General features: G+C 41.1%; 1 protein-coding gene across 46 annotated transcripts in view; it reads right to left on the bottom strand.

The window, feature by feature from the left end:
• The window catches only part of ANK3 (ankyrin 3), a 906473-nt gene that overhangs the window by 290739 nt on the left and 596106 nt on the right, over window positions 1-19628 (bottom strand). The window contains exon 1 of one of the 46 annotated variants that reach the window (XM_077454084.1): window positions 9909-9947. The exons of the other annotated variants lie outside the window; for them this stretch is intronic. Coding sequence (XP_077310210.1) covers window positions 9909-9932 — 24 coding nt within the window. The 5' untranslated portion in view covers window positions 9933-9947. Of the gene's footprint in view, window positions 1-9908; window positions 9948-19628 lie in introns of those variants that run through there. 46 annotated transcript variants of the gene reach the window in all.

Here is a 19628-nt window from a genome sequence, read left to right as displayed (position 1 = left end):
ATTCCGACGGACAAAGTGCCACGCATGCTCAGAATAAATTACGAGATGAAAGCTATTGGCTACTGGCCCATTTATAGTCCCGACGTACTTAGTTTACACCACCTTGTTCTGAACGATCGGATTTTCCGACAACTGCGTCCGACCGTGCGTATGCAAGACAAGTTTGTGCCAAAATCCGTCGGAAAAAATCCAATGTATTTTGTTGTCGGAATGTCCGACCGTGTGTACAAGGTATTCGATTTACCTGAATAAAAATACTTTTTTCATTTTTTTAATCCTGCATCATACACCCCTATGAAACAGCACAGCCCGAAGGGTGAAGTCACTACTCTATTACAGTTAAAGAGGATGTTCACTCTTATGTTCTTCTTTAAATAATATTACTACTTTCTCCCCTCCTTTCATAAACTCACAGATACTATTTTTTTTGTAAATATATTTTTTCATGGAATGCAACACTCATCTTTTTCACCTAGGTTTGAATAGCATCCCCCTTCCCACCCAAATTCTCCTAGTATACTCACGTCATGCATCCCAGAAGGCTGTGTGGCAAGCTACATCACAGTGCTTATGCACCAGGCACTCTCCATCACACTGAGCATGGCATGTCATCAGGAGGCTTACAAAAAATACTGGATTTGAAGGATGTGTATATTTTTTAAGGACAAACCTGTGGACAAGGTAAAGCTCAATCCATGTATGGACAGGTTGATTGACTTTTGTACAAATGCCCTGTCGGATTTTCACACTTGATCAATGCCACAAACTATAGTCGGCAGCGTTGATCAGTGAAATCTGTCGTGGGGGAGCCTCCCCACTGTCAGAATATAATAGTTTAGCGGGAAGGATTGGGGGAATCAGCGATGTGGATGGGTGAATTCAGTTTTTTGTTTTCATTCACCCCCCCTGACTTATCTATGGGCTGCCTATCAGAGAGATAAACAATGTGGAGAGAAGTAAAGTCCTTCTTTAAAGGGTAACTCCACTTTCGTGGGGGGAAAAAATTGCAAATAAAGAAAAAATAATATAGCGCATATGATTGCGACATTAATCATTTTGTAATTGAATGTTATTAAAAATTACCTTTTCTTTTTAATCTGCAGCCAATGTATATTTCTGAGAATACTTTGCAATATGGCTACCTGGAGTTTTCTGTACAGACTGTGTACTGACCACCCCCCAGAAACATAATTTCCTGCTTGTGTGATTTGTTCTCCAATTTTCCCAGAAGTTTGCCTAAGATACAAGTCAGATTTCAGGCATCCCCTGCAACACAAATGCAATTTTCCCTTCTAAAGTGATGCAGCCCCAGCACATTTCCTCATTAGTGCCCTGTAGCTCCACACCTGACAGTTAATTATGAAACCACTCCCATTAGACCCACTCAGAACAGAGGCACAGAGAAGCACACAGGGATTTCTTCAGAATAACAAAAGGTAGGAATCTGCAACAAAGTTTGTTATAATCCTTGCAATGTACATAGATCACTCAGGGGAATGTTTTTTTTCTCAACAAAAGTTGTAATAAATACAGTGATGTCATCTCCTCACCCACAGCCTAGTCTACACTTGCTGTTGAAGTGGTTGAGATGTGTTTTTGCATAATTTATTAATGAAAGTTGCGTATGGGTGGGTAAGCACTTTATATTATGAAAGCAACTATTTGATGTATCATCACTACTTTCCCACAATTACATCTCCTATCCTTGCCTATATACAAGCAGATAGCTTGACTGCAGGATGGTGGGTGGTCTGCACATGGGTTGATTCTGTGTACCAGTGATAAAGGTCCACAACAATGTTTTTTGCTAATAATTGCCAAATCTAAAGGCACCTTTCCCTGTTATGTAATTAAAGATAACAGGCAGGATTGAACATCACAAGATAGCTGTGTGTTGGGAGATCATTTGCTGTTGAATGTTGTTGTTCCATCCATGAAGTCACTGCAGACAGCAAATGAAAGCAGGGTTACTGGGTTCATGCAGTTAATGCAAAGATGACCGTGTATCTTTTTTTATTTTTTTTGATTAACTACAATAGCAGTGTGACTAATGATAAAGACATACCAGCAATATCTATGGGTACAGGACAAGAAGAACATTCACTTAACTTGCTAGGTGACCTTGCAATCAGTGCTCTACAGTTCTCTTGTTAACCCATTAGACTTAAAGCAATTGTAAAGGCTCGTTTTTTCCTATAAAAATATTAAACATGATATACTTACCTGCTCCGTTGCAGTGGAATTGCACAGAGCAGCCCAGATCCACCTTTTTTTGGGTCCTGCTTCTGTGATCCTGGTCCCTCCGTCTTGTTCAGTGCCCCCACGGCAAGCAGCTTGCTATGGGGGCACCCAAGCTGAGTCACAGCTTCCTGTGTCCATTCAGACATGGAGCCCTGACCCAGCCCGATCCCCTCTCTCCCCTGATTGGCTAGCTGACTTTGATTGACAGCGCCACTGCTGTGTCTCAGCCAATTAGGAACAAGAATCTTGATGTCCGAGACAGAGAGGCACCTCAGGTAAGTATTGGGGGGGGGGGCTGATGCACACAGAAGGCATTTTATCTTAATAGATAGAATGCATTAAAATAAAATAAAACTTCTGCCTTTACAACCCCTTTAAGCTGGCTATACACTATTAGATTTTAGAATGAGCGTCCCCACAAAAATGATTTGTACTTTCAATGACTGTACGAATGTCATTCAAAAGAGCTTCAAATGTTCAGTTGCTTTTAACATTCGATTTAGGAATAAATTTAATTCTCTGAACAGAAACCACTTTCACTGTTAGAAATATGTTCATTTACAAAAAAAAATCCATCCTGCTCCTTTGAATTTTCTTGTCACAGTGGTCAAGAGATGAATGTTGATCCCACTAACCAACTTCCTTAAAATGAAAAAGTTTGAATGAAATTCTTATAGTGTATAGCCAACATAAGTCTTAATCAAGACACACAATAAGGTAACAGGGCACATGAAAAGTTTCTTCTTCCATCAAACGTGCAAACACACCAATCTGAACTTAGGAGTTTAAAGCAGGGTTTTTCAACTGGTGTTCCTAGAGAGGTCCCCAGGGGTTCCATCCCCTTTGTAGTGGATTTATATCTGCTCAACCGTGCCTCACTTTCTACCATACAGTTGTTGGGCGATTGGATGCTTGGTGTGACGAGAGCTGGAACTATAACTCTGCCCACAGTCCATACTCTTGTGCATTGAACTCCCATCTCAGCTAGCCTATGTGGTCCACAGGTCATGTTCAGTGGGAGCCCCTCTCCTATCCAGACCAGGGCAGAGGGAAGAACAGTACAGGGTGAGTTACTTCTCAATAAAGTGGTTGTAAACCTCAGTCATGAAATCTGAGCAAAGCACATATATTTGTAATGTTTACTTATCTCTCTCCAAAGCTCTAAGTGTCGTTTCTCTTCTCCCAACACCAGAGATAAAATTTGTGTTGGGGAGGGAGCTCAGCACACAGCTTGTCTATTCACAACACAGTTCTTCTGCTATGTGGAGGGGGGTGTGTTTCTTTCCTCCAAACAGCTCTCACACACTGTAACTGCAGCCTCTCTGCCCCCCACCTCTATGGTACTAACAGATGAAAAAGGATTTTAACACTTTTCTGCCCCTTTGAAGGGGTGTAGGAAAGAGAGGACTGTAGATAAACAAATAAAACCTATGCAGAAGGATTTGTTTGATCTCTGTGTATCATCTGAGGCTGTTCACTTCACTGGGTATATGTAAGGGTTTATAACCACTTTAACTAGTCTCCTCTCTTACAAATCCCCAGCCCCAGCCAGCCTTATCTGATAGACTACTAGCCAGTGTTCAACTGGTCCTGAACACTAATTGCAAAGGTCTTTTTTTTTCCTGATCACCAATGCAAAGGTAAAGCTGTGCTCTGAACACCAACACAAAGTTAAATGTTTGCACTGAACACCAATACAAAAGCGAGTTTTTCACCAATGAAAAGTTAAGCTGGCCATAGATGTATATAAAATTCAGCCAGTTCAGCAGGGACCAGCCAAATTTTGATCAATGAATGGATGTTCCTGCTTGACAGAAGTAAATCTAATGACTGACTTCTGTGGAACAGGATGGCTGGAAACGTTTTCTCAAATAGCCCACTGTAGCTGCAGATCAACATATTCTGACAGTGGAGGAGCCCCACTGTGAGGGAGGAGTGTGATTCCGCTGGCTGATCAAAAAGGGGGAGGAGTGTGATTCTGCTGGCTGATCAAAAAGGGGGAGGAGTGTGATTCCACTGGCTGATCAAAAAGGGGGAGGAGTGTGGTCCTGCTGGCTGATCAAAACAAAGTGGTCCATCTATGACTAGCATTAGTGTTGCCATTGCACACCAATGCAAATTCACTGTCTATTGTGTCACTGTCATTCAAATATTTAGTACACAATTCTGTTCTATATTTTAATAGTGCTTATTATATCAACATATTTATTTCTATATCTACAACTCACTGATCACACTCGTGTACTAGTGAATTTTATTTTTTTTCAAATTTCTCCAAATTTTAAATATGCTTTCAAGGGCAAAGGCTAGTTTAGAGGATATACATATGGAATTTTGGAGGTTGCCATTGATGACCTCCTCTCTAAAAAAAAAAAAATATTTCCCTGGTTATCATGATGATTCAATGGGTTAATTACTTTTAGAAGTGACTGCAGTTTAGGAATTCTAATCGATTGGGAATTCAAACCGACTTTCCTGAACTCCATGCTTGTTCTGGATGAGTGGCAACACTGAGATCGGAGACACCCCGTCATGATGCATTTTAAGAAGGACATCAGCAATGGCATCCTATATATTCCTTGCAGAACATGTTTCCATTTAGATTGCTTTAATAACAAGTTTTTTTTTTATTTCAACAGATTTAAAATGATATTTGACCATGAAAGGGCTGTGTATCTGTTGCTGGCAGCTCGTGCATTCTCGCATTACATGTAGGTACCCCTGGAGGATGACTTTCTACTTCTTCAGTGACAGGCTGCATTTGCAGATACTAGATAATCCAGAAATACAGTCCCCTTTTTAGACCTACCCTCTATAGCAGTCTGGATACTATTTGGTAGAACTAACTTCTGATAGCTAATCGCTTAAATTCCAGAACACAGCAATAGCATGGTGTGTGATGATGCTGGCCAGACACACATATTAGTCCTAATATACATCATGACATTCAGTGTCTGCTGGCACAATCCAACTAAGGCTGCAAACTGATATCAAGCAAGTTAAACGATACAACATTGACATAATGATTGGAATGGTGAATAAATTGAAGCTAAGAGCAGAGGCAGACAATGAATGTCAATGAGCAGAAGACTTTGAAAACAAAAGGATCCATCATTGCCGCGACTGGGGCAGTAAGGAAGGTGATGGGTGGTCAGCTGAAAAGGACCAGATTCCTCCCCAAGTTCAACAAGTTTAATTCCACTGTAAGGTAAAGAGGGAAGTAGAAGACATGGGAAGTGTTCCTGACTCCTTGATCTGCCACTTATATCAGGCAACTGCGATATACATTTGGTACATGCGAAATGCCATTCAAGCATACGACTAATGTTTACTGCACAGATGAAGTTACAACCACCATAAGCACAGAAATGTCACCTGTTTTCCCCTTAAAGTGGTTGTAACCCTAAAAAATAAATAAAAAAAGATCCTGTTTCTTTAAGGCATGATCTATAGCACAGTGCTTGTGCCATGTAATTTGTCCCTTCCTATGTTGCAATATACCTGGTTGACCTTGCCTGTTCCTGTGTCGCCCTGTCTGTGCTGACCACGGTAATCGCAGCTGATGAGCCATGATACCGTGGTAAGTTTACGGGCCTCCGTCATCCCGCTCTCTGCTGTGAGAGTCTCTTCCCTCTCCCCCTCCCTCCCTGTCAGTGTGAGAGCGGCTCTCCTCCCCGCCCCTTCTGCCGCTTTTCTGCTGCAAAATCCAGCAAAAATACATGTATCCCTTCCGGATTATGCATTAACTACAGTGTATGTGTTTTTTTTAAATTAAATGGCTAAATATCTTTTCCCACACCACCGCTGTTCATTCACGTGTCTTCCCTCGGCTGGCTGGTGTCACAGAGGAATCTCAGGCCATCCCACTTCTCTCCATAGATCAGGGAAGAAGAGTGTAGGGGATCATGTGACCGCACTGCTTTGGTGTGAGAAAAGGCATTTAGCCTTTTAATAAAAAAAAAAACACATACGGAGACTGCACAGGACTACTCCCACTCTTACTAATTCTCACCCTTGGACATGAGACAGACCAGTCTTTGACAGTTTCTTTCTTCTTTTTTATTTTTTATTTCTTTTTTCCTTTGTTACCTGTTATGTTTCAGTTTAATTTGTTCACCAAAAAACTTTATCCATCTCCCTATCATTTGCACGTTCCCCCCCCCCCCCCCGACTGCTTATTATCCTAATACCGAATATTGGAGTACTTGAGTGGCGGGAGGGAGGCTTGGTCGCCCTCCTGCCCCCCCCACATGCGCTGATCCTTCTTCGGTGTGGTGGGTGGGCGGGATTCGGAGGCTGAGGGGAGGGACTGGGAGTATATGCTTATCTGTATATTTTTATATAGCCTGATTGACGACAATGACATATATAATGCATACGTTTGTTCTTCGGTATGGGCTATTCGTGTCCCCTTTGCTCCTGGTTCCCCTCCTTATTTCTGATATGATACAACTGTTGGGGAGATGTGAAGATTATATTGTGATTACATTGTGATTGTACTCTGATTATATTGTGAAATTCTCTTAATAAAAACTTTTTACAAATAAAAAAATAAAAAAAAAACACATACATTGAAGTTAATGCCAGCATAATCCAGAGGTCACTGTGACTTTACAAACACTAACGTTACTACATTTGAATACTTCCATGAAGAGAAAAAAAAGAAAACTAGTATTTTCTAACGCCAGTGTGCAGGGTGCTGTCTACAGATGAGTAAATTTAAATAAGTGACCAATCATGTCCAAAAGAAAATATGCCACCAAGAAAAGAGTGTTCAAGTATACATGCAGCAGTTCACTTTTTACAAAGGACATGCATTCAGGGGAGGCAGGTGAGGCAGAGCCTCATCTGCCATGAACATAGGAAAAAAAATACAAAAAAAAAAAATGATCAAGCTTCCAGGGTTGTAGCCCTGCACCCTGGGGTCTCAGAGACCCCAAATTTGGGGAGTAGGTAGCTGAAGTCCTACCCCACCACTGGTCAAATTTGGGGCTCCTGCCACCTATAGATCCAGAGATACGGGGCTCCTTGTGCAGCCTGTCAGAAGTTACATACCGCACGGCCAGTTTAACCACTAGCCGACCAGCTTCCACAGTTATAATGCGGCAGGTTGGCTTCGCTGGGCAAAATCGCTTTAGCTGTATGTCGTCCCTTTAAGACAACACAGCAGGCACGCGTGCGCACGTCCCGGAGCCAATGTGTGTGCCATGTGTGCCGAGCACCCGCGATCGCTTGTGACAGAGCAAGAACCAGGATTTGTGTGTGTGAACACACAAATCCCGGTTCTGTCGGGGGAGAGGAGAGAGATTGTGTGTTTCTACTAAGTAGGAACACCAATCTCTCTCCTCCCCTAGTCAGTCCCACCCCCCCTACAGTTAGAACACATCTAGTGAACACAGTTAACCCCTTGATCAATGGCTATTTTTAGCACTGAACACTATATAAATGTCAGTGATCCCAAAACAGTGTCAAAAGTGCTTGATCTGCTCGCCGCAATGTCGCTGTCCTGATAAAAAAAATCGCAGATCACTGGCGTTACTAGTAAAAAAAAATAACAATAAAAATTACATAAATCTATTCCCTATTTTGCAGATGCTATAAATTTTGCGCAAACCAATCAATATATTACCAAAAATATGTAGAATACATATAGGCCTAAACTGAGGAAAAAATTTGTTTTTTTTTTTAAATTGGGGGATATTTATTATAGCAAAAACGAAAAAATATTGTGCAAAATTGTCACTCTTTTTTTGTTTATAGCACAAAAAATAAATACCACAGTGGTGATCAAATACCACCAAACGAAAGCTCTATTAGTGTCGAACGACCGCGCAATTGTCAGTTAAAGCAACGTAGTGCCATATTGCAAAAAATGGCCTGGTCAGGAAGCAGGCAAATCCTTCCGGGGCTGAAGTGGTTAAATACAAGCGGGCACACTCTGTTTTCAGCAAAATAAGAGGATGAGCTCACAGTGCCTCTGACTTCTTGTCAGAGACAATGAGCTCAAGGGACAGCTTGGAGCTTTGGACCAATTCTAAAGCACCATTGGCACCATTGGAACAAGCTGTCCAATAAAAATGCTGCAGTGGAGGCTCTCCTCTTACTGCAGTGTCATAAAAGGGGGCATATGTCTAAAAGACAACTGCTCCCTTCCAGCCCAGACTTCTTAACTAGAAGGAAAAAGCATGGGTTTATGGGTATAAGGTTTACCCATAATCCACTGTTTTAAGGGGGGGAATGAGAATCTGCTGCTGCTGAAAAGGTACTGTTTTAATCAAGCTAAATAATATATTAATATGCTATATGTTATAACATAATAATTGATCATTTATCTATTTACTGTAAAATTACTGTTTTGAAGTTATAACTTCAAACTTCAGTAATTTGTCCGTTAAGCCACCTGCTTGAGTACAGATTTTTAAAATATAGTAAATTACCTTAAAAACAATATATAATAATTATGTGTATATTACTTACTTATGTTTATAAACTTCTTGCCACCCAGGCCAATTCCGACACTTTTCTACATGTAAAAATCATATTTTTTTTCCCAGAAAATTACTCAGAACCCCCAAACATTATATATTTTTTTAGCAGACACCCTAGTAAATAAAATGGTGGTTGTTGCAACTTTTTCTGTTACATGGTATTTGTGCAGCAATTTTTCAAAGGCGCTTTTAAAAAAAGAAAAAACTGTTTCATGAATAAAAAATTAAAAAAACACTGAGTTAGCCCATTTTTTTTTTGTATAATGTGAAAGATGATGTTACGCCAAGTAAACAGATACCTAACATGTCACACTTTAAAATTGCGCACACTTGTGGAATGGCACCAAACTTCAGTAGAAAATCTCCACAGGTGATGCTTGAATTTTTTTTACAGGTTACCTGTTTGGAGTTACAGAGGAAGTCTAGTGCTAGAATTATTGCTCTCGTCCTAATGTTCGTGGTGTATGTAACCTGTGTTTATCTGGCTCTGATACTAGCCAATGCCTCAGCAGCCACTGACCTCACCGCACGTCCTTGCTTTTTACATACACTATACTGTTATTATCTAGTCTGTCAGCATTCTGTAATACAAAACTCAAACGATGAGAGGCCATATTAAATTATCCAAACACAAAGCACATTTAATTACATTTCTTAAATTGCTTTGGCATAATTACTTGGTGTACTCTACAGTATGACATTTGTTATGCTCCCTGCAGCCCAGCTTCACATGGGGTAGACGTGCTTTAATGGGTCAACACACCTTGATATTTATTTAGAATCCAGTGAAGTCAGATTCTATGTTTTTATAAGTCTTGGATACTCCAAGAGTGGACTCACTTATATAACTCAGTTTCACCAAAAACTAAAATGGCCTTTCTAGGAGGTCCAACCCTTTAAACAAGTTCAAGAATTTTTCCTGCAATGCAATAGTTAATTTTTCAGAAATGAGTACAAATTTAGAATGCAAATGCAACTGTCACCAAATTCCTTTAAACCCAAACACACTGCACAGCTCTGCATCTTAAAAACACATACAAAATCCCTATCTCTGTACAGCTCAGCAGAATCAACATGCTACCATAGTACGTACTATCTGTAACAAGCATGCAGAAGAGCCTAAATGTAAGGTGTGCTCAATCAATACTCAATATTTTAAAAAAAAGGAAGATACAGTACCCACGGAGTGATGTTCTTTTCCATAGTTTAGCCCATTGAAGCTGACAAGCCACAGATAAAACCATCGGTAGACAAGGGACCCAAACTAGTGCTAACAAACTCCCCGGACAACACAGTAAATACCATCCCATTGTTGTATAATCACACTTGCACAGGGTCAGCACACTCCTAAATCCATTGCGGTGCCTGAATGATGATTTCACTTCTACTCTATGTGGCTAAGAACCACCATGGTTACAGAGAAAACCCCAGTTATAAGAGCTGGGGCATCTGCTATTGATAATTATGCTTTATATATATATATATATATATATATATATATATATATATATATATATATATATATATATATATATATATATATATATATATATATATATATATATATATACTGTGTATATACAAAAATTACAGGATATTTAAAAGTTTAATTGTAGTAGTTACCCAAGCACTTCTCACAGTTATATATTATTTCACTTATTTACTATTGCTCACAAACAGTGCATTTTATATTAAAACAGAACTGTTACCAAACATTTTTTACGCTCTGCACAGAGTAAGGACAACTTAGAGCCTTTAAGCCCCTGTACACACGGTCGGATCTTCTGACAACCAAATCCGGTGGATTTTGTCCGACGGATTTTGTCCGAAACTGTTGCATACACATGGTCGGACAAAGTTGTCGGAAAATCCGATTGTACATAACGTGATGACGTTATTTCGTTACGACGGGACTACGTTCAGGCTAGTAGCCAATAGCTTTGGTCTAGGAATTTGATCTGAGCATGCGTGGCACTTTGTCCGTCGGAGTAGGCTACACATGATCGGAGTATGTCCGATTGGAGCATTTTGTCGGAAAATTTTACAGGCAAGTTGGAAAAGTTGGATATTCCGACGGAAACAGTCCGATGGAGACCACACACAGTCGGAATATCCGACAAAACGGTTCCGATAGGACACATTCCATCGGAATCTCCGACCGTGTGTACAAGGGCTTAGTGTTGCAGACACTAGTATTTACCACTGTAGTCTCTTAGTGTGTCAAAATATATTGATAAATATTGAGAGCAAATCTGCTTCATAAATTTGTGACTACTGTATATATATGTGTATATATATATATATATATATATATACACACACATACCACCCAACTTTTTGAGATGGGAATGAGGGACACCTATCAGAAAAAGTATGCAGGCATAGGACACACCCCCTTAAAGGAGAATTGTACAAAAAAACAAGATTGGTTAAACCCACAAGTGCTTTTTTACCACTACTATTCCTTTATATTGGCTTTTGGAATTTACAAATGCAACAATTTAGACATCAGATGAAAGGTTTAGCACTGGAAAAGATTTTTTGATAGATAAAAAGTGCATTTTATATACAACTATATAGATCAATCCAAAATGAGGGACAAATGAGGAGGAATGAGGGACAGAGGGGCATTGTTCCAAATCAGGGACAGTCCCTTGAAAACAGGGACAGTTGGGAGCTATGTGTATATACATATATAAAAGACCCTTTAGTATTTAAAATGACATTGCAGACACTTTTTGGGGACACTCTATGAAGCTTTGATTGAAATTTGTATCGGAAAGATGTTTTTAATATTAATTTTCTGTCCACATGACACAACAGAAAGTAAGGGATCTCAGCATGGGCACAGACCACAACAAAAAACGGCCAGAGTTTCTGAACTTTTCCTCATTCTGACAATATTATAGCTTGTCCCTGTTGCTGAGATTTTCCTTATACTTTGCCCAAAAGGTATACAGGCAGCAATAAAATCCTGTCAGCAATTCTAAAATATCTAGAACTAAGTTCTGGAGTTTTAATTTAACATATTTGTAATTAAATGGCATAATTATCAAACAAAACCCGCACATGAGTGAAATGTTGGCCCTTTTCCTCCTCCAGAGCTTACTCTACTATTTCCTATCCAGCTCTATTCCTTGCCAAAATTGGGCCCCACCATGTGAACTGTCAAACTATGGCAAAATAAAAATTGGGGAATGGTTGTCAGTTCATTCAACAGATTAATTTAATCTCAACAATGTGCACAGCACAAGGACTGGCAGTAAAATCAATACATCCATTCTACCAGAGGCACTGCCTGTCCTGACCATCAACCAGGCCCATAGCTCATCATACACAGCTAGATTTCTGAATAAACTCCACTATCCACCACAGCATGGATGAAGGTATCTGCACTGCTGGCTATTGTACAATCTGAACAATGACTACATCCAGTGGCGTCGCTAGGGGGTGGCTTTTGGGGCTATAGCCCCGAATCTGGGGCCCATAGCCCCAAGTCTCTGCAGAGGTCTCCAAGAGAAGGGGGGCTCTCTGGGCACCCAGTTGTAAAGCAAGGCTTTCTGGGGACCCTGATGTAAGTGGGGGGCTCTCTGGGGATATATACACACATATATAAACACACACACACAAACGTACATTATATACATATGTATGCCCGCCCAAGCATATGACTTTCTTTACTACACTGCTATGGGCTCTAGCCCCAGATCTTTTGTAGACTTAGCAACGCCCCTGGCTACATCTGATAGGATGTAGTCACTGTTTGGTCAACAATATTACCATACCAGGATGGTATGAACAGGGCCACCCACAGCAGAGATGGCTTTTTCAGCTGACTCAGCCTCTGTACACACGGTCGGAGATTTTGCCAACCAAATCCGTCGGATTTTGTCCGTCGGATTTTGTCCATCGGATCTTGTCAGAAACTGTTGCATACACACGGTCGGACAAAGTTGGCGAAAAATCCGATCTTTCAGAACGTGATGACGTAATTTCGTTACGATGGGACTACATTCAGGCTAGTAGCCAATAGCTTTGATGTAGGAATTTGATCTGAGCATGCGTGGCACTTGGTCCGATCAAAATTCTCTACACATGATCAGAGTATGTCCGATCGGCCCAGTTGGTCGGGAAATATTTCCAGCATGTTGGAAAATTGAGTCCGACAGATATTCCGACGGAATCAGTCCGATGCATACCACACACAGTCGGATTATCCGACGACACAGTCCGATAGGACACATTCCAACGGATTCTCCGACCGTGTGTACAAGGCTTAAGAGTGAATTGGACAATTTTGTGTATGGACAATTTATGACCGGGGTGGAGGGTAAGTATGGAGATTATCTCCTTTGCACATCCTACAGTATTGGATCAGCTTCTTTTCCAGTTTCTCTGTCATCAAATTGTGATAATGGAATTACTGCTGGTATTCCCAAGAGAAGATATGTACCGTATATCATTTAGGTAGTGATTCATTTTTTTCTACTGTTATTTCCACTCTGTATCAGAACAATGACATTAGAGAACGATTGAGTCAGGAACATCACAATAAAAAAAAAAAAAAAAAAAAATGAAATATGTACAATAGGCATTTGTGTACACAAGAAATGATGCAGAACTCTGCTGGTAATTAATGCTTAACAGAGGTTTTAAATAACTTACTGCCTTATAGATAAAACCAGGGTATATAATAATGATAATAAAGTTAACGCATATACATGATAAACTTATTCTAAACCCTGAAGCAAAATGCTACACTGAGACCCCACATTATCTCTTTAATAGACAGTATGCCATATGCACAGAGGTCAAGAGAACTTGAGAGCCTTCGACATACTTCACAGCCAGGCCTCTGCAGATGTAGTTACATAGTTAGTAAGGTTGAAAAAAGGGACACAAGTCAATCGAGTCAAAACCAAAAGACAAATGACTAAATTAAAAATCTTACATCCTCAGAACTCAGCTGTGCTACACAAATCTCTAGCCATTAAATCGCTAGGAGCAGCAGCTGATTGCTAAAGTGATGGCTCCCTATAGAATAAGCTACACAATTAGCATGCAGTGACATTCTGCAGCAGTTAATCACACATGTTTAGACATGGATAGGCATGTGCCATCATAAGGGACTGATCGCAACTTCCAACTATTGCATGCTATGCTATATAGGTAGCTTACTTCATAAGGAGCTATTTGATGGATCTGTTTAGTGAACATTTGCTACTGCTAGTGATTCTAGTGGCTCCATTGAGCTACTAAAAAGCTCCCTATGGAGTAAGCTACATATACAGCATAGCATGCACTACTTGTGAGTTGCAATCAATCCTATAAGCTCTAGGTGATTACCATCTAGTGGATTCTTCTCAGTGGCAAAAGATCAAAATTGCATGTGTAGCCACATTTAGGAAAATAGTATTTTTACTGCAAAGCAAGACAAAACTCAAAATGGACATTTCCAGGGAAACGTACATCCAGGGAAAAGCTGATAGCAAAAAGACTATCTCTGAAAATCAGGAAGAGCAGGCAACTATACACATTCACCATAACTATAGTCATCTAGCACCTCTATATGACATTGTATGTAAGCACAGTGTTCCATGCGTCCCCATGCAGGCAGTCTCATTAATGTCAATTGGGACACAGTAGCTGCAGAGGCAATATGACATCCATGTGGATGTGAGTGTGTGTCCCTAAATGCAGACAGGGTGAGTTCGGGGACATACACCTGCACACCCATATGGATGTCAAATTGGGGTTGATATACTTAAGCTGGCGAGTGCAAAATCAGGCTAATTTCTGCATAGAAACCAATCAGTTTCTAGGTTTTATTACCAAAACATAAAGTGGTTCTAAAGGCAGAAGGTCTTGCATTAAGATAAAAAAAAAAACCTTCTGCGTGCAGCAGCCCCCCTAATACTTACCTAAGCCCCATCTTGATCCAGCAATGTTGGACGAGAGACTCGGCTGTCCATGACTCTCCCTCCTGATTGGCTGAGACAAACAGTGGGCGACATTGTCTCATGCTGCTGTCAATCAATGTCAGTAAGCCAATGAGGAGAGAGGGGGTGGGGGGTTGGGCAGAGCAACAAATCCTTGTCTTTTTTTTTTTTTTTAACTAATTTCTCTTTATTAAATTTTTATGCACAAAAATTACAATGACTTTCACGATTCACAAAGACCGTCATCTCAAACATATGTAATGAAAGCAAAGCCATGTATGAGGCCGCGTACACACGCGGGGACTGTTCGCCCAACTTTGTCCGTCAAACAGTTTCGGCAAACAGTCCGCTCAAACTTAGCATGGACGGACATGGCCACACACGACGGACGAACAGTTTGCTGAAACCGTGCGCGATGACGTGAACGGCACGTACGACGGGACGAAAAATACGACGTCCTATACACTGCATTATAACTTTCGGCGTGTAAATCCTTTCTGAGCATGCGCGGAACTTAGTTTGACGAACAAGCCTACACACGAGCGGACTGTTCGCTGAAACCTTGTTTCAGCGGACAGTTTTTCGGAAATTCCGAAAAACCTTGTTCGTCAAACTGTCCGCTGAAACTGTCCGCTGAAAGCCCACACACGAGCGGACTGTCCGCCCAAACACTGTTCAGCGGACAAAGTTGGGCGAACAGTCCGCCCGTGTGTACGTGGCCTAACACTCAGATAACCACCGGCTTACCAACATTGCTATCCCCCCAGCCCCCCACTTCGAACACACTCTGTTAGCCACCGCCACCTCGATCGTGGCTGATTGTTTGGAAAATGGTGGACGCCATTGGGGTCAGGAAAAAGGGAGAGGGCCAACACAAATAAGAGGCATTACACCGAGGGTGCCCCGTGAGGAAGATTTCCACATACTTCCTGCCACAAAGATGTAAATAGAAGTGAGAGGAAATCTCTACAAAAGGGAGGACATTTCTCCTCTTAGACAGTCATCACCAGAACATTTGTCCCCATCAGACAACTAACCCTCACCTCTTCTTAAAGCAGATCTTCATTGCATCTGAGCACCACAAACCAAAAACACTATTTAATGAATTTTTAATATTCAAAGCAAACTTCCCCCATCCATCCATGTCTCAATCACTTTGGAAAACAACCCCCTAGCATTTCTGGCCATGGCCATCTTGAGTAAGGGCAAATGATTTATGTAGCATTTACTTCCTGGAATCAATCTGTCTTTAGCCCAAGCATGCAAGCAGGAGAGTGCACTTACAGTATATCTCAAAATTTAGTACATCGCTCACATTTTTGTAAATATTTATTCCATCTTGTCATGTGACAACACTGAAGAAATTACATTTTACTACAATGTAAAGTAGTGAGTGTACAGCTTGTATAACAATGTAAATGTGCTGTTCCTTCAAAATAACTCAACACACAGCCATTAATGTCTAAACCGCTTGCAACAAAAGTGAGTACACCCCTCAGTGAAAATGTCCAAATTGGCCTAAAGTGTCAATATTTTGGGCGGCCACCATTATTTTCCAGCCCTTACTTAATCCTTTTGGGCATGGAAGTTCACCAGGGCTTCACAGGTTGCCACTGGAGTCCTATTCCATTCCTCCATGATGACATCATGGAGCTGGTGGAAGTTAGAGACCTTGCGCTCCTCGATCTTCCGTTTGAGGATGCCCCACAGATGCTCAATAGGGTTTAGGTCTGGAGACATGCTCGGCCAGTCCATCACCTTTACCCTCAACTTCTTTAGCAAGGCAGTGTGTCATCTTGGAGGTGTGTTTGGGGTCGTTCTCATGTTGGAATACTGCCCTGTGGCCCAGTCTCAGAAATGAGGGGATCATGCTCTGCTTCAGTATGTCAAAGTACATGTTGACATTCATGGTTCCCTCAAAAAAACTGTAGCTCCCCAGTGTCGGCAGCACTCATGCAGCCCCAGACCATGACACTCCCACCACCATGCTTGACTGTAGGCAAGACACACTTGTCTTTGTACTCCTCACCTGGTAGACACCGCACATGCTTGACACCATCTGAACCAAATATGTTTATCTTGGTCTTATCAGACCACAGGACATGGTTCCAGTAATCTACGTCCTTAGTCTGCTTGTCTTCAGCAAACTGCGGGCTTTCTTGTGCATCATCTTTAGAAGAGACTTCCTTCTGGAACAACAGCCATTTAGACTAATTTGATGGAGTGTGCGGCATATTGTCTGAGCACTGACAGGTGGACTCCCCACCCCTTCAACCTCTGCAGCAATGCTGGCAGCACTCATACATCTATTTCCCAAAGACAACCTCTGGATATGTAGATGAGCATGTGCACTCAACTTCTTTGGTCAGCCAATGCAAGGCCAGTTCTGAGTTAAACCCGTTAAACCGCTGTATGATCTTGGCCACTGTGCTGCAGCTCAGTTTCAGGGTCTTTGCAATCTTCTTATAGCCTAGGCCATCTTTATGTAAAGCAACAATTCTTTTTCTCAGATCCTCAGAGTATTTTGCCATGAGGTGCGATGTTGAACTTCCAGTGACCAGTAGTAGAAAGTGAGAGCGATAACACCAAATTTAACACACCTGCTCCCCACTCACACTGGAGATCTTGTAACACTAACGTGTCACATGACACCGGGGAGAGAAAATGGCGAATTGGGCCCAATTTGGACATTTTCACTTAGAGATGTACTCACATTTATTGCCAGCAGTTTAGACATTAATGGCTGTGTGTTGAGTTATTTTGAGGGGACAGCAAATTTACACCGTTATACAAGCTGTACACTCACTACTTTACATTGTAGCTAAATGTAATTTTTTTCAGTGCTGTCACATGAAAAGATATAATAAAATGTTACCAAAAATGTGAGGGGTGTACTCACTTTTGTGAGATACTGTAATTGTGAGATGTGATTTGCCTAGGCAAGAAACCAGGAAGTAACTGAAGAAATGTAAAAAAAAAAGTTTAAAACATTATGATATATATTGCTATCTATTTACTAATGCTAGTAGCATGAGGATAGAGACAGACAGAAAAAAAAATGACAGAGGTTCTATCCCTGCTTCATTCTTTCCATCATAAGTTATTGTGTATATGAAAGCAAAGCTTATTTTATTTTTGAATAGTAAAAATCTTCATATAAGTAACAGCAATATTTAGAATAAATTATATTAGATACTTTATTACAATTTATTTTAACACAACATTTTACATTGTAGCTTCAGTCTGTTTAAGCTGCATATTTTGGGAAGAGATGTATGTTAGAAAACTGCCACTACATGCACAGGAAATAGAAAGATTCACTTTAAAGTATAACTAAAGGAAAACTTTTTTTTTAGTTTTGGATAGAGTGGAGAGGGATTAGAATGACGGTCATGTTTTTATTGCTGTCTGTGCCTCCATTAAGGAGAATCATCCTCTCTATTTCTCCTGTTTACCATTATTATTGAAAATGAAAGTATAAAAAATCCAAAATTTCGGGCTGTCCCCAGAAAAGTAAGAGGGCAAACCCTCCTATGGGACACTAGCTGTGGTGATCTGGGGGTCCCCAAGCAATTTCCTTAATTTGCAGCAATTTCTTCTCATTTCCTGTTTGGCTATGGGACAGGAATTGAAGGGAAATCTACGCAATAGGACACCGATAGCGAAAAAAAAAATCTGACAGGTGTTATAACCCTCCCTTGCTCTATCCAAAATGAAAAAGAAATGCCTACTTTAAGACCACTTTCAGATGAGCATTCAGATCCGTCTGTTCATTTTTCAGGCAGATCTGATGGGAATGTCAATGTTAGTCTATGAGTGGGAGGATGTAAATGGATGTCCATCTGTCTGTTTTGTTGGATCTAAGACCCCTTTCATACTAGGGCGCTTTGCAGGCGCTACAGCGCTAAAATAACGACTGCAAAGCATCCTGAAAGAGCCGCTCCATTCACTCCAGTGTGAAAGCCCGAGGGCTTTCACACTGGAGCAATGTGCTGGCAGGACGGTAAAAAAAAAGTCCTGCTAGCAGCATCTTTGGAGTGGTGAAGGAGTAGTGTGTATACTGCTCATCCACCACTCCTGCCCATAGAAATCAATGGGGCATCGCGGCTATACAACCGGCAAAGCCCTGCAGTGCTTTGCCGGCGGTTTTAACCCTTTTTTGGGTGATAGCGGGGGTTAAAACTGCCCCACTAGCAGCCGAATTGCGTCACTAAAACGATGGTAAAGCGCCTCTACAAATAGCTGTGCTTTACCGCCGACACAGCCCCTGCCCCAGTGTGAAAGGGGCCTAAATGTGATGTGTGATGGAGTAGAGGTAAAAGGACGTAAACAGATGCATGTCCTTTTACATCTGCCTGCCTATAGACCTAACATAGGTCCAGTTTCAGGCTGGAGGTAAATCCCGAATGGACAAGGATGTCAAAAGTGACATCTGTTCCATAATGTTTCGATGTAACAGGGGATTTGATCCTCTGCTGATCGTAACAGATGACCGCTTGGCTAAAAGGACCCTTAGGTAACCACTGCAGTAATAAATGCTGAGTGAAAGTAAACAAAACTCTCTCTTTAGCAAATTACTTTAAAAAGGACATCTTCAGAAGGACCACAGATTTTACAGCTTGACTCAGTCATTAAGAACATACTTTACATCAGGGAAAATCTGCATATGCAGGTCACCCTGCAGAACGTTCATCATGAAGTGACGCACTACCCCACATCTGCAAACATATTTAATTCGTTATAGCAAATATAATCTGTGTGCAGTCACAAGCTGAAATGCAACCTCCCTTAAGGTTACTGAGCAGCAAATGTGCAGCAGCAGCGAGACATTAATGTGCGTGTACCCGTGAAGGTTTGTGAAGACATGCATCTGCGTGATCTATGGTCACCATGTAGGCCTGCTTGTCGAGCAGTGACTACACAATAAAATGCTGTCGGTTCTCCATAATAAGTAACTGTT

Source organism: Lithobates pipiens, unplaced genomic scaffold, assembly GCF_037356315.1.
Source record: "Lithobates pipiens isolate NorthernLeopardFrog02 unplaced genomic scaffold, aLitPip1_a1.2 Scaffold_25, whole genome shotgun sequence".
NCBI classification, from domain to species: Eukaryota; Metazoa; Chordata; class Amphibia; order Anura; family Ranidae; genus Lithobates; species Lithobates pipiens.
This window is presented reverse-complemented; position numbering and strand designations above follow the sequence as displayed.